The sequence below is a fragment of the Clupea harengus genome, chromosome 9 (assembly GCF_900700415.2).
Source record: "Clupea harengus chromosome 9, Ch_v2.0.2, whole genome shotgun sequence".
Classification (NCBI taxonomy): domain Eukaryota; kingdom Metazoa; phylum Chordata; class Actinopteri; order Clupeiformes; family Clupeidae; genus Clupea; species Clupea harengus.
In genome coordinates this window covers 14,423,519-14,436,620 of record NC_045160.1, presented here as the reverse complement: position 1 = coordinate 14,436,620, position 13,102 = coordinate 14,423,519, and the positions used below count along the sequence as shown (strand labels likewise).

At 50.4% G+C, this 13,102-nt stretch overlaps 1 protein-coding gene across 5 annotated transcripts in view; it reads right to left on the bottom strand.

The window, feature by feature from the left end:
* The window catches only part of bcas3 (BCAS3 microtubule associated cell migration factor), a 243,483-nt gene that overhangs the window by 148,877 nt on the left and 81,504 nt on the right, over positions 1–13,102 (bottom strand). For 4 of the 5 annotated variants that reach the window (XM_012824095.2, XM_031573597.1, XM_031573595.2 and 1 more), the window contains exons 20-22: positions 8,474–8,574; positions 4,195–4,391; positions 3,811–3,902 (exon numbers count right to left, since the gene is read on the bottom strand). In XM_012824095.2, coding sequence (XP_012679549.1) covers positions 3,811–3,902; positions 4,195–4,391; positions 8,474–8,574 — 390 coding nt within the window. Of the gene's footprint in view, positions 1–3,071; positions 3,206–3,810; positions 3,903–4,194; positions 4,392–8,473; positions 8,575–13,102 lie in introns of those variants that run through there. The other variant, XM_031573596.2, reaches the window with a different exon arrangement.

Sequence of the window (13,102 nt, the reverse complement as noted above, 5' to 3'; positions counted from 1 at the left end):
GGGGGGGGGGGAACAGAAGAGAATAAAAGAAAGATAGCAAGAGGAGATGGCAGAGGCCGACCCCCAGCTCCCTGAGCCGCGGGAGCGGCCCGATAAGAAAGGCGCCTTTTCATGAGGAGGCCAGATCGCGCCGGAGGATCTCTCAGCGCGGCTGCGCCCGAGCGGCACCTTCCCCATTGTGCCGGGGACTTCCAGGTCAGCGGCGGCAAGAAAGGAGCCACTGACTAGAGAGGGAGAGGGGGGGAGTGTGCATGAGGGGAACAGAGGACAGGTGGCAGGGGCCTATTGATGCAAGTGGTGGGGATGGTGTGTGTCAGGTGGAGGGGTTTGGGGGGAGGGGGGGTTAGACAGGAGATGAGGCGCGGGGCTCGACAGGTCACGAGAATGCTGGGTCTCTGTACCACCACCACCCCCCCCCCCCCCACACACACACACACACACACACACACACACACACACACACAACACACACACACACACACACACATCACCACAACTCTCCCCACCTTCCCATTCTTTTGTGCATGACAGATCATGTGCCGCGGGCCCCTCCCTCAGCGCGGCATCAGATCCTGCCAGGGTGAATGTGAGCAGTATCTTCCCACAACAAGCCGCCTTTATGGCCAGGCCAGGTAATTACAGGCCGCCGGTCGGGATTCATTACTGGCAGCCAGAGCCTGAGCATAGGTGCCCAGCCCTCAGAGCACTCAGCCGTGGAGGGGAGGGGGGGGGGATACCTGTCCCCTTCCCAAAAGCCCTAACCGCCCCTAGCCCTGGAGGCAGGGACAACAACAACAACAACCACCACCAACGCACATACAGTGCAGGCTTTGTCTCAGCTCACACACAGTCTCAAGACAGAGACACTATCACATTCACACACACACACACACACACACAGTAAGGAGGTGGACCTGAGTGTGTGGTGCTGAGGCCGTGCTGGGCAGGGCTGGGCTGCTGAGTGTGAGATGAAACGCGCCGCCACACTCCAGCGGCTGATCGATATCTCCTGAGTGGTGGCGGCCTCGGGATGGTGTGATAATGCAGGCGGGCTCTGGCCACAGTAATGGCCACTCTCAGTCTGACGCTGATTACTAAGGCACCGTGCTCATAATGCCCTCTTGCACGTTTAATGTCTCTAACCGCTGCCAACGCGTTAATGTATGGTGATGCACAGTATGCATGCACACACACACAAACAAACACACACACACAAACACAGGAATACACCCTCCGATCAGTGCCGCCCCTTCCAGGATCCCGATAGCGAACTGATAACAAGCCAGCATCTTCCATGCACTGTCACACGCTAACCTCCTTCTCTGCCAAAGCCGCCGCCGCCACACACACACACACACACACAGTAAAGCCTTTGTGGATGGAAAAAGTGTTTGTGTGGAACGAATGCCGGCGTGTTTTGTACACTAAGTCATAACAAACTAACAATCTCGAGCACGGCCCTTTGTGCAGAGCTCCCGCGCGCGCCTTTATCGGAGGCGGCGGCGCAGATTAAGCGCCTTCTTTGCTTCCTGCATGCTGCGAGCCGTGTGTAGTCTACGCCGGGGCCCTGGGTGACGCGCGCGCCCTGGGGGATCAGATAGGGAGTATCGATAATGCCGGCTGCTCCCTGCATTGATTTTCTGTGGGGTGGGAGAAGGGGATGAAGCCCAGAGAGCGGTGGAACTGGCCTATGCCTGTCTCTCCGCCGACCCGCCCACCCACATTTGTGCTGCGTCAAGCAGACTGTAAGCCTTTCAGAGGGGAGAAAGGACAGAGAGACAGAGACAGAGAGAGAGAGAGAGAGAGAGAGAGAGAGAGAGAGAAAGAAAGAAGGGAGAAGGGAAAAGGGCCATGGTTTGCTGAACACATCTGGCATTCAGTCAAGTTAACAACATTCATAGCCGAGGCAAGCTAAGTGCAATGCATAAGAACCGCCATACTCCCAACACACAACACACACACACACACACTTAAACATGCACCCAACATTCAAACATGCACGCATCACCCTGGCCTAATGTCAGCACAGGATATAGACACCTCCTCATTAAAGCTTAACACTCTCCCCCATGCAGTGAGAAAGATGGAGCAGAGAGGCGGTACTAATGCACTATCTTCACAGACGACATCAGGACATCAAGGAGCCTAACAGGGCCTCAGTGACTTCTGTCACTCAGCTGTCGGCTCCGCTGGCCTCCAGGGGCCCCCGGCCCCAGTCCCCTACGCAGCCCTGACCAGACAAGAGCGGCGCAGGCTGTGTGGAGGGAGAGCGGATGGAGTAGGAATGTGGCTCTAGAGAGGTGCCATGGGGAGAGGAGAGAAGTGGTGTGTGTGTGTGTGTGTGTGTGTGTGTGTGTGTGTGTGTGTGTGCACTGCGATAATCCCCAGGACAAACAGGCCCACGCGTCCCCTTTCTGAAGGTAAAGACAAAAGCGATGCGTGGCGGGTGATAAGAGGAGGCGCCACGCCGGGTCCGCGGCCAGCCTGAGTGCTGAGCAATCACACGCAGACTGATAAGCATCATCCCATAAAAGCCTGTCCAGGCTCCTCCACTACCGCTGCTCCAGACAGCAGAGCCGGGGGGGGGGGGGGGGGAGGGAGGAAGAGGCAAGGCCAGGGGGAGAGGGGTGGGGTGGTGTGTGAGGGGGCACTGCTGGTTCAAACAGGGTAATAAAAATTGATGGGTCTGCTTTTGGAAGGGGTTTGGGGGGGCTGGGGGTTGAGAGTTGAGGAGGGGTGGGAGTGATGTGACAGGTCTCTGGATGATTCCCCTTCCGCTCAGTATGGGAAATGACTTCAAGTATTTCTGAAGACGCAAGCTCTTAGCAGACCCGTCTTAGCTGTTTGCCTTAACGGATGGATGCGCCCTGACAAAATCAGAGCCAAATAATGTACACAACCAGCCGATCCGCTTAAAACAATAAAAGTCAAATCGCACGGGCGAAATCTTTATGACAGGGACTGCGCCGTAGCTCAACTTTTCAACGTTATGTGGAAATATGAACGTCATCTCGGATTACAGTCTGCCCCCCCCCCCCCCCCTAATCCCATGCGGAACTGCACATCAGCAGAAAACATGAAGCAGCACTCTATGGACAAAGACTCAAATTCAGCACCACCATAATGACGTTATTTATTTATTTCTCCATTGTTAAAGGGGATGGCAGCCCTGATCTTGGTCGATTGGATTATCCTAACGTGATAACTGGATAGAGAAGAAAAGAGAAGGGAGATATTCACAGCCGGGGCAGTATTAATATCTTCTCAAACAAGATCACAACAATAAGGCATAGTAAGTCTATTTTCCCCAAACAAAACAGTGTTCATGCTGTTCTGTTTTTTTTTTATTATTACTTCAAACACAAAGAAAACTCTACACCATGTGCCTCTGATTTCTTTAAGGTTGTCACTTGCTTCTGGTTGTGAGAATGAATGCCATTATTCCAACCTTATATACAAAGACTCAAAAGGGACAACAGACAAAAGGATGGTTCAAATGTACTGAATGCCCTTGAAGTTACAAAGTACATTCTCCATGGCAGGAACTGATGATACACACACTCATCCTGGTTTTGCGCGAAGATGTGTGCGTGAGTTCATACGCATGAGTGTGTCCTGAATATGGGTGGGTGCGACTTTAAGCAATCACATCAATCAACACGGGCACTTTCAGATCAAGAGAGAGTGATGAAGATACTGAGAACAAAAACAGATAGGAAATAGAAGGAATGAAAGACAAGAGAGAGAGAAAGAAAGAAAGACAGACAGAAAAAAAAAAAAGAAAAAAAAGGAAAAGCCCGCTTTTCTTACCTGATCCCGTCTCAATGGACTGGCCTCTCCGCTCCCCCACGAGCCGAGAGGAGCCAGGCATGCTCACTGGCTCAGAGCGCACCGGCTGGATCCTGAAAACAACACACACACACACAAAAACATCATGACGCACTGTGGGAAGAGACACTACAAACTAGCACTTCTCTACTCAAGAGGATACTGTTTTCACCTCAGGCAGTGGTCGAGTAAACACCAGTGCTGGTGAACCCTATTGTCAAAGCCCTAGTGTCATGTGTAGCACTATTGTGTTTAACGTGGGTAGAGGGCGTGAGGTAATGAGGATCTGTGTTGACGCTCTGCGGCTCTCCTGTCAGGGTGAGTGCCTTAGACAAAAGTGGCGTTGTTGGGGGGGGGGGGGCTCACCTCAGGCTGTGGAGGTCCAGGTCGTCGGTGTCGAAGTCCAGCAGGGGCTGCTGGGTGTCGGAGGGGCCCTGGGACTGCAGCACAGAGGAACTGGAGGAGATGACGGTGGTCTGGCCTGACGGGTGGATGGTCTTAAACTGGAACTGAGGGCCCATCCACAGGCGCCGGTGAGGCCCGGCGTGGGTCACGATCTCCACCTGCCGAAGCATGAACCAGGACACGGTTGAGAGGCTGTCTGAGACTGGGCAGCATTTGTACTGTTTGGCAGTGTACTCAGACAGAGATCTGTCTTGTGTGTGTGTGACTGTTTGTGTGTATGTTTGTCTGTCCGGGTGCATATGTCGGGGTCTGAGATTGTGTTAATATAGTAACAGCAACAGTTGAAACTATTTAACAGTGTAATGTCCGCAGTGTTCTTCGGTAGAACAGTGTAGTGTTCAGTTTGCAAACACATGAAATATAGCAGACAATAGCGCTCTCTCTCTTATATATATACCGTAAATAAATAAATAAATAAATAAATAGAGAGAGAGATAGATAGATAGATAAGTAGCTAGAAAGATAGATAGATAGATAGATAGATAGATAGAGAAGCTGTGACAACTTGCTGGTGTAAAAAGCCTAAAGCACGACAACAACAAAAACTCAAAACGACTCCAGTCCTAATCGCGGAGGATTATGTGCAAAAAAACGAGCGTCACTAGTCAGACAAGCGTCATCTTTCTGAGAAATGGCAGAGTGTCCATTAGTCACTCCGCCTCTCTCACTCTCACTTTGTTCACCCCCCCCCCCCTCCTCTCTGGACAGCTTTAATGTGCCACAGACTACAGCGCCGTCATAAATATTAGGCAGCCAGGGGAAACTGGGCGGCAGATGACATTATGTATTCAATGTGCTTGTGCTCCTCTCTCTCTCTCTCTCTCTCTGTCACACACACAAATAGAGAGAGAGAGAGAGAGAGAGAACCATCCACGGAAAGCATGTTTTTTGGCAAGCTAGCCGGTAAGAGTCAAAAGCAGGCCACCGGTTTTACGGTTTCTCATGCGCCACCGTGTGACGCATGCCCCCACGCATCTGTGCAAATTAGGCCAGAGATGAGGATTGCTCTCTGACTGATCACATCCCTCTGTGTGTGTCCGTGTGTGTGTGTCCGTGTGCGTGTGTGTGTGTGTGCCTGTGTGTGTGTGTGTGTGTGTGTGTGTGTGTGTGTGTGTGTGTGTGTGTGTGTGCGTGAATGCATGTGTGTATGTTTTTTTTTTCTCCAGTTAACACCATCAGTGTCGCACAGCCCTGAGATAAACAGATGCTGTGGTGGGTTTTTTTACTGGGGCTATGGCCAGATGTTCTCCCCCCCTCCCACTCTCCACACACACACACACACACACACACACACACACACACACACACACACACACACACACACACACACACACACAGAGCCTTCGACCTTCCTGTCACGTTGCGCAGTGACATATTGAGCACGCTCCAGACTGACAGCACTCATTACCCTCAGCAGCTCGTCAGGGAGCCAGTGAAGGACGCCGCTCACTTGAACGCCAGGGCCCTCCACCCTGTTGACATAACAGCTTAGCCATGCTAACACCCCCACCTCCTACAACTCACTCACACGACACAAAAAACAGGGAGAATGCGCGAGATACCAGAACATTCCAGAGAGATATATTCCACGTTATGTTACACAGCTCATGTGCCACAACAGTGTTAGCACGTATGATTAGGGTCCTTCTTGAGCTGCCTGTGTGTGTGTGTGTGTGAGAGAGTGTGTGTGTCTGTGTGAGATTGTTTAAAGCTGATGTTTGGCTACATGAACACAGCAACCATACACTGCTCTACTTTCGGGATGTCTGACATGTACCACATCAATGACCGTTAGACAAAGTTACGCCTCATTCGGTGGGGACACACTAAGGTCCCTAGTAGTTAACGAAAACGGCCGGTGCAACCACCAGTGCATGCCCACTGTTGCACACTAAAACAACAATGTTTCAGCGGGCGAGGTAGAAGTGTGGTCAAAGACGCAACGCGGGCAAAGCCAGGCCGAAGTTCAGTTAAAGTCGACCAATAGCACTGCCGAGCAATCCCTTTAACCTGGATATCCCCATAGGTTCTGGACAGTGTGTGCCAGAAGTGCTTTTATGAGGAATAGAGTGTAGTGCTTTTTCTGTCGTTCAGAACAAGTCAATTCGTTGACACATAATTGTAGCTTGTCAGACCAAGCCACATCCCTTTGAACTGACCGTTATATATTGTTAATCATTCTATGTGACTTTGAACTTGTTCAATAGAAAATGTCATAGCTTTGCTCACGTATATTCTATGACGAGCTATTTTTGTCGAGCCTAATATAGCCTGTCCCATTCTGGAGGATACATTTAGGCCCGACATGTAAAATGTATAACGTTTTTAACATGTGATACACATTCGATTTAATCATCTAATATGTGTCTAATGGAACACATATGCAACTTTGGATCTAGATACAGAAATGAGAGATGTATAGCATACATCTTTGCTTAAATGTTAAATGTTTCAGCAGACTGGCACTCGCTGTGTTGCAAGTTGTGGGAGCAGGAGAAGTCAGCTCTATTTTCCATGGAAGTACAAGATTTGAGATGGAAGCCCGGGCTTTCTTAATACGTTCACTCTTTTCCCCAATGGGACACGTGGCGATGTGAAAGAATGGTCTTAAGCGCTTACTGCAACAGCCTCTTAGGTTCTTCTCAGGTAACTAAGCAATTCAACTTTAATTAGATTGAAATGTTCTCTTTTACATGTCTTTTATCACTTCGACTTATTCTGGGAACACACTACTTTTTGATGCCGTTGCTGCATCTAGAACCCCAGCAGAAACAAAGAGGTGACTGACAGCTTGTTTAGCTGAGCATTCAGTCATCGGGAGAGAATGGACGTATAAATGTATTAATTTGCATGACATGAGAATTTGAACACCAGGACCAGCCTTTCTGTATTCCGTTGCGGCCATGCCAATAAAAGAGACCTTTTGTGGTGGCGCGACATTTCTTCCTCTGCCGTAGTCTAATTACACTTCAATATATGAATAGACGTAAGAGGACAAGTCATTCTTGTTTATTTACATCATGGATGACATTCGTTTACTGCAGATTGGGCATTTAATTCAAGTTGGACAAATTGGATTACCTCTTCCCAGGACAAACATTTTATTCTTTTTATTTTAAGGATATCGATATAGATTAATTGCATTATTCCACAACACAAGTTTGCTCCTGCTTTATGAATACAGAAATATGTTGCGTCACCCTTAGAATAAAGGGAATGTGATCTCTATTTGCCAGATAAAAGATTAGAATTGGGCAGTGATGGTTTGTGATTGGCGCATGCACATTTTTCGGGTCAGAGAACAACGTGTTGCCTCGCTTCAAAATCCACGCCTCTGCAGAATTATTCATTCATCCCTGGCGTATAAGACAACCTGCCTGGGCCGAATAGGTTGCATTCGCAGAGCATCCGCCATCAAACTAGGGCCCTAAGAGTCTAACACGATTAGGTAATATTCCATCTAAAACCCTTAGATAACGAGATCGGCTTAAGCCGCTTGGACAATATTACCATACACATGTAAACACCACTTGCTTCAAGAGACCGCTAGCTTGAGTTTGTTGTGAAAAGGGTTTCATTGATTTCTTTTTTTTTGGTTGCGGACACAAATTCAACGGCTCTAATTTAGGACGGGCACCATGCAAAACACTGACACCAGTAACAAGTCCTGAACCTGACACTGTCCCTCAGTAACCCAACACCACGTCTGAGGACATAACTACCTCCTACACCCTGGCTGGCTCTTTACACCTGATGTTGGTAAAAGCCTCCGTGTCGGCCCAATAAAGGTGCTTGCTGCTGACTTAAGCTGCAGCGCGGTGTTTTCCATTAACATCGGGAATAATCCTGCTGATCAGCCCTTTTTGTTTTGGAGGGGGTGGGTGGAGGTGAGAGGGGCCAGAATGGTTTGGCACCAACCGCAAGAGCCACAGACTAAGTGGGCCACATTTTGCCTCATTAAAGATGCATGTGAAACGGGGAGAGGAATTATTGATGACAAAAACTGGACACTTTACAGTACCTGCAGACCTCCTAGTCCACTGAGACCGTATGGGGCTACGCAGACTAGAGTCTGAGGGAAACCCCCTTGGGAGTGTCGTCGACGTTCAGAGGAGATTCTGACTCAGTTTTGTTGTTTTGGGGGGGTTGGTGGTTTGTTGAGGGTTGTGAGTGGTTTTACCTGAGAGAGCCACTCTTCGTCGTCTGGCCCACTGTGGTCTGAGGATAGGCTGTCGTAGGACTCGTGGCGGGTGATGGGGCCAGGGCTTCCAGGAGGCACCACTGCATGTGAGAGAGGGAGAGAGAGAGAGAGAGAGAAGTGAGTGAGCACCATTAGAGTGCATGTGTGTGCATATCAGGGGAAGAGAGAAATAGGGGGTGGGGGTGAGAGGGAGCATGTGTTTGTGTGTGTGTGTGTGTGTGTGTGTGTGTGTGTGTGTGTGTGTGTTTGCAGCACAGACAGCGAACACAGAGACAGATGGAGCACTTGCAGGCTCGAATAAGCAGGCGCCAAGAATGAAGACTAATGTGCAGAATCAGTCGTTTCTCTTCCAGGCTCGGGGCTAGGCCATGTCTCTTGGCCAGCATGTATTTCATGTGGCGGGCCGATAATAAAGTTGTCAACTTTTCATCTGGGCTTCCTTTCCTCTTTCCTTGTCTTCTCTCCCTCTCCCCCGCTCTATCTCTCACACACATACGGTCTCTCTCTTTCCCTCTTTTGCTCTCTTTCTCCCTCTCTCTCTCCCTCACACAGACACTTACGGTCTCTCTTTCTTTCTCCCTCTCTCTCTCTCCCTCCTTCCCTCACACACAGACACATACGGTCTCTCTGTTTCCCTGTTTCCCTTTCCCGCTCTCGCTCTCTCAGATGTGCTGTGAACCAGGTGTTCTAACACACTACGCCAGGTTGACATCACACTCACAGCACTCTGGGTAACAGATACTCAACCTCTCTTACTCACAAACTGGGTCCTTACACCGTCACTCAATCACAGAAACCACAACTACAAGAGAACGAAAGCTTGAGAGAGAGAGAGAGAGAGAGAGAGAGAGAGAAAACAGATAGACTAAGAATACACTTAGGCACCTCAGTGTGATAAAAGCACCTAAAGACGTGAGCTCTGAGCTGGTGCTTTGATACCGGCTTTGTCCATTAATGGGGTGAAACAAAGCCAGTCTGTGTTACCTTCTAATCACCCCTCACCACACACACATCCACACACACACACACACACACACACAATCCAACAACTGCCCTCTGACCCTGGGGGGCAATAGCTGTTGGCTATTTAATTATTAAAGCCGGGGAACAGTTGTTGGCTCTGTGGCTCGGGTTTCAGTGGGCTTCAGGCTCCAGCCAGGGCGAGAGCCGGCCATCCCTGGGGCCAGGCAGATACAGCAAACACACGCGGGCCCTCTGGAGCTACTTGGCAGGAGGCTCTCCGCCGACCAGCTGACCAGGCGCTGGACGACCGTTAGGACCCATAACCAACACACTGCACCTCCACACATGCTCTGTGCAGTGGCTGCCGCACTACCTAAATGTTACGACAGTGCTGTAGTCGCTGTTGCACTAGCATATTACAATATCCCTTTTAAAGTACCGCTGCAGCGCACACTGACACAGGTCATAGAACAGTTACTGCAGTGCGTGTGACAAAAGGTCAAGCGGCCTGTTTTAGTGGGCAGCCGTACTCCAAGGCCTAGCAATTACATAAGCTGAGCTAAAAGTTCTATGTTCTGTTGCCATAAGCCAACTAAATAGTTGCTTGCGCAGGAAAAGAAACACAGGCATAATATTTATCCATTCCACTGGGTAAACACCACTCAAACAGACCACTCATTAATCAAAGCAAAAATATGGATATTTGTGCTGTTGATGGTTGAGGGAGCAGATTAATGTCGATTATAAAACATCTAGCGCGGGGTGCTTTCATGTGTGAAAAAGCGCAGCACTTTCTGCATGTCTCAGTGGCATGGCGAGGGCATGTTGTTCTTAAGGAGCAGCTGGGCTCTGGCTGTGGCCTGCCCTAAGAGTGGCCAGTGCTCGGGCAGAGAGGGAGTCAGGAGGGTCAGCGTGACTGACAGGTCTCTCCCTGGGCTGGGCAGCAGGTAGCATGGAGAACAAAGGCAGGGCCTGGGCGCTGATGGAGTCACCCTAAGGGCTGCGGGAGGAGGGAGGGAGGGGGGTAAAGGGGGAAGCTCATGTGGAAGATAAGGCTAATGATGTTATCTGCATTTAAAGATGAGTGGTGGTGGTGGTGGGGGTAGTAGTAGCAGCAGCAGGGTATTTAGAGACAGAACAAATACATTGTGCATTGTCTCTCTCTTTCTCTTTCCCTCTCTCTGGAAGGCCAGAAGGTGCTGACCCATATGGCCACAGTGGTGCAGGGGTGGAGGTCACTGCAGGTTGAGATGGATGTTGCTTTGTGCGCCGCCTCCTCTGACCCCGGCATGGCGCCGCTGCTTCGCCTTACTTCCAGTGCCTCTGCCCCCGTCTCTCAGTCTCTCAGTCTCTCAGTCTCTCAGTCTCCGGCCCCTAGCGCACTCACGCAATTAGGGGGCTATTGATGAGGGACCAAGGCTACCGGCAGGCAGGCAGGCAGGCAGGCTGGAGGCACTGCAAATTGGCGGTCAACAATTCAGCCATTATGACAGGTACCATGGGGGTGGTGAGGTGGGGGGGGACTGGCGTCCGTCTCAAAGCAGGGAGGTAAATTATTCAGTGCAAGGGGTTAGGGTGGGGGTTTGTTTTGCTCAGCGTGGCCCTGTGGTTGAGGAGAGGTGTCTGAGCGCACACAGCAGACAGCTACGCAAATATTGGCCGTTTGCGTTACAAAAAACAAAATCCCCCCCTGGTAAAAATGCAATCCTGTGTGTGGCCAGGGGAATGTATGGCGTGCAGGAAGAGGCGGCTGGAAGTGACGGGCAAAGCCAAACATCCATCAAAACACTGCGGTTGGGCTCTACCCGCCAACCCTAAAACCTTCCCTTGCACCTTTTAAAGCTCAAAAACACACCTCCCAGCCTCGAAAACCCCACCACACCTTTGCAAGACAGCAGACTTCTCTCTAGCCTACTGCGTTCTCTCCCTCGCTCTGTGGCTCACTCTCCCTCTTTCCCTCACTAAGCAGCGAGCCATGGCTGCAGAATCTCCCCTCTGCTGGGGCACAGCTCTTTGCTCTGCAGACACCCTCTGCCGCAGCTGCCCTCCTCCGCAGTTATAGGTCAGGGCTTCCTCTTTATTAGACACTAATCTCTATGTGTGTGTGTGTGTGTGTGTGTGTGTGTGTGAGAGTGTGTGTGTTTTTAAAGTGTGTGTGTGCGCGTGCGCGTGTGTAAGTAATGCACTGAGTGTGTGTGTGTGTGTGTGTGTCTTTGTGGGAGTGTGTGTAATGCACTGTGTGTGTGTGTGTGTGTTTTTTTAAAGTGTGTCTCTATGTGTCTGTGCATGTGTGTGTGTGTGGGGGGGGGGGTGTGTGTGTAAGTAATGCACTGTGTGTGTCTGTGTAAATTAGTCTTTTTAAAGTGTGTCTCTGTGTGTGTCTGTGTGTGTGTGTGTGTGTGTGTGTGTGTGTGTGTGTGTGTGTTGTGTATGTGTGCTTGCAGACGCTGTTATCATGCGCCGCACTGTGCTGCAGTAAGGCTGCCCCTCCTGAGCGCTGCGAGAGCCGTGGGCAGATGGACAGGTGGAGATAGTGACCATGAAGTGGCGCCACCGCTGCTTTTATCACCCGCCCGCGAGGCTCCAGCTCCCCTGACCCGCCCGTCCGCATGCTGCATTTTTAATCAGCCCGGGTCATCCAATATAGAGCGGCAGCCCCAGCGTGTCAATCACAGAGCATCCTCCACCCCCTCCTCCACCCCCACCCCCTCCAAAGACTTCAGCAACAATCCCACCACACACAAAAACACATACAGACAAATACACACACGTATATGCGTTTGGAGAAATACGCTCAGAGCGATCCAGTATCACTCTCTCTCTCACACACACACACACACACCCATGCACAGACACAAACACACACACACAAACACACACACACGTGCACGCACACGCGCACCAAACACACACACACACACACACACACACACACAGACAAAAAGATACACACACGCACGCACACGCGCACCAAACACACACACACAGACAAAAAGATACACATACACACGCACGCACGCACACACACACACACACAGACAAAAAGATACACATACACACGCACGCACACACACACACTGACAATACACATTCAGCCTTCCTTGCTCTTGAAGGCTGGGCCTTGAGCCATCCCTCTCTCCTCTATCTCTTCCTTTCTCTATCTCTTCCTTTCTCTCTCTCTCTCTCTCTCTCTCTCTCTCTCTCTCTCTCTCTCTCTCGCCTGTTGGCACGGCTTCATCTGGTATTAGAAGGAAAAACGAGAGGCTGATAAGAGGGGCGTGGGTGGGCGGACGAGGCTGGGGTTCCTGTGTGCGTGCGTGCTCAGGCCTTCTGCCATCACAGAGTTTGATCTGTCCCCATCCTCATGGCAACCTCCCGAACACGAAACGGTTTTTTTTCTTCAGAAGACGAGTGGCAGACAAGGGAGTTTGCTGAATCAGTTCCGGGCTGAAGGAATCGAAGGTGGTAAACAGGTCGTAAACACTGAGACATCCAAGGCCAAGGGCAACGTAAAAAAAAAAATGAAATTCCTTCATGACCTTTAATGAGTGTGATAGTCTTGACCTACACTGCGCCGGGTTGGTAGCTGCATTAGTATAACGATGACTTTTTTTAATTGGATGCTCATGTTAACCAAACTGAACG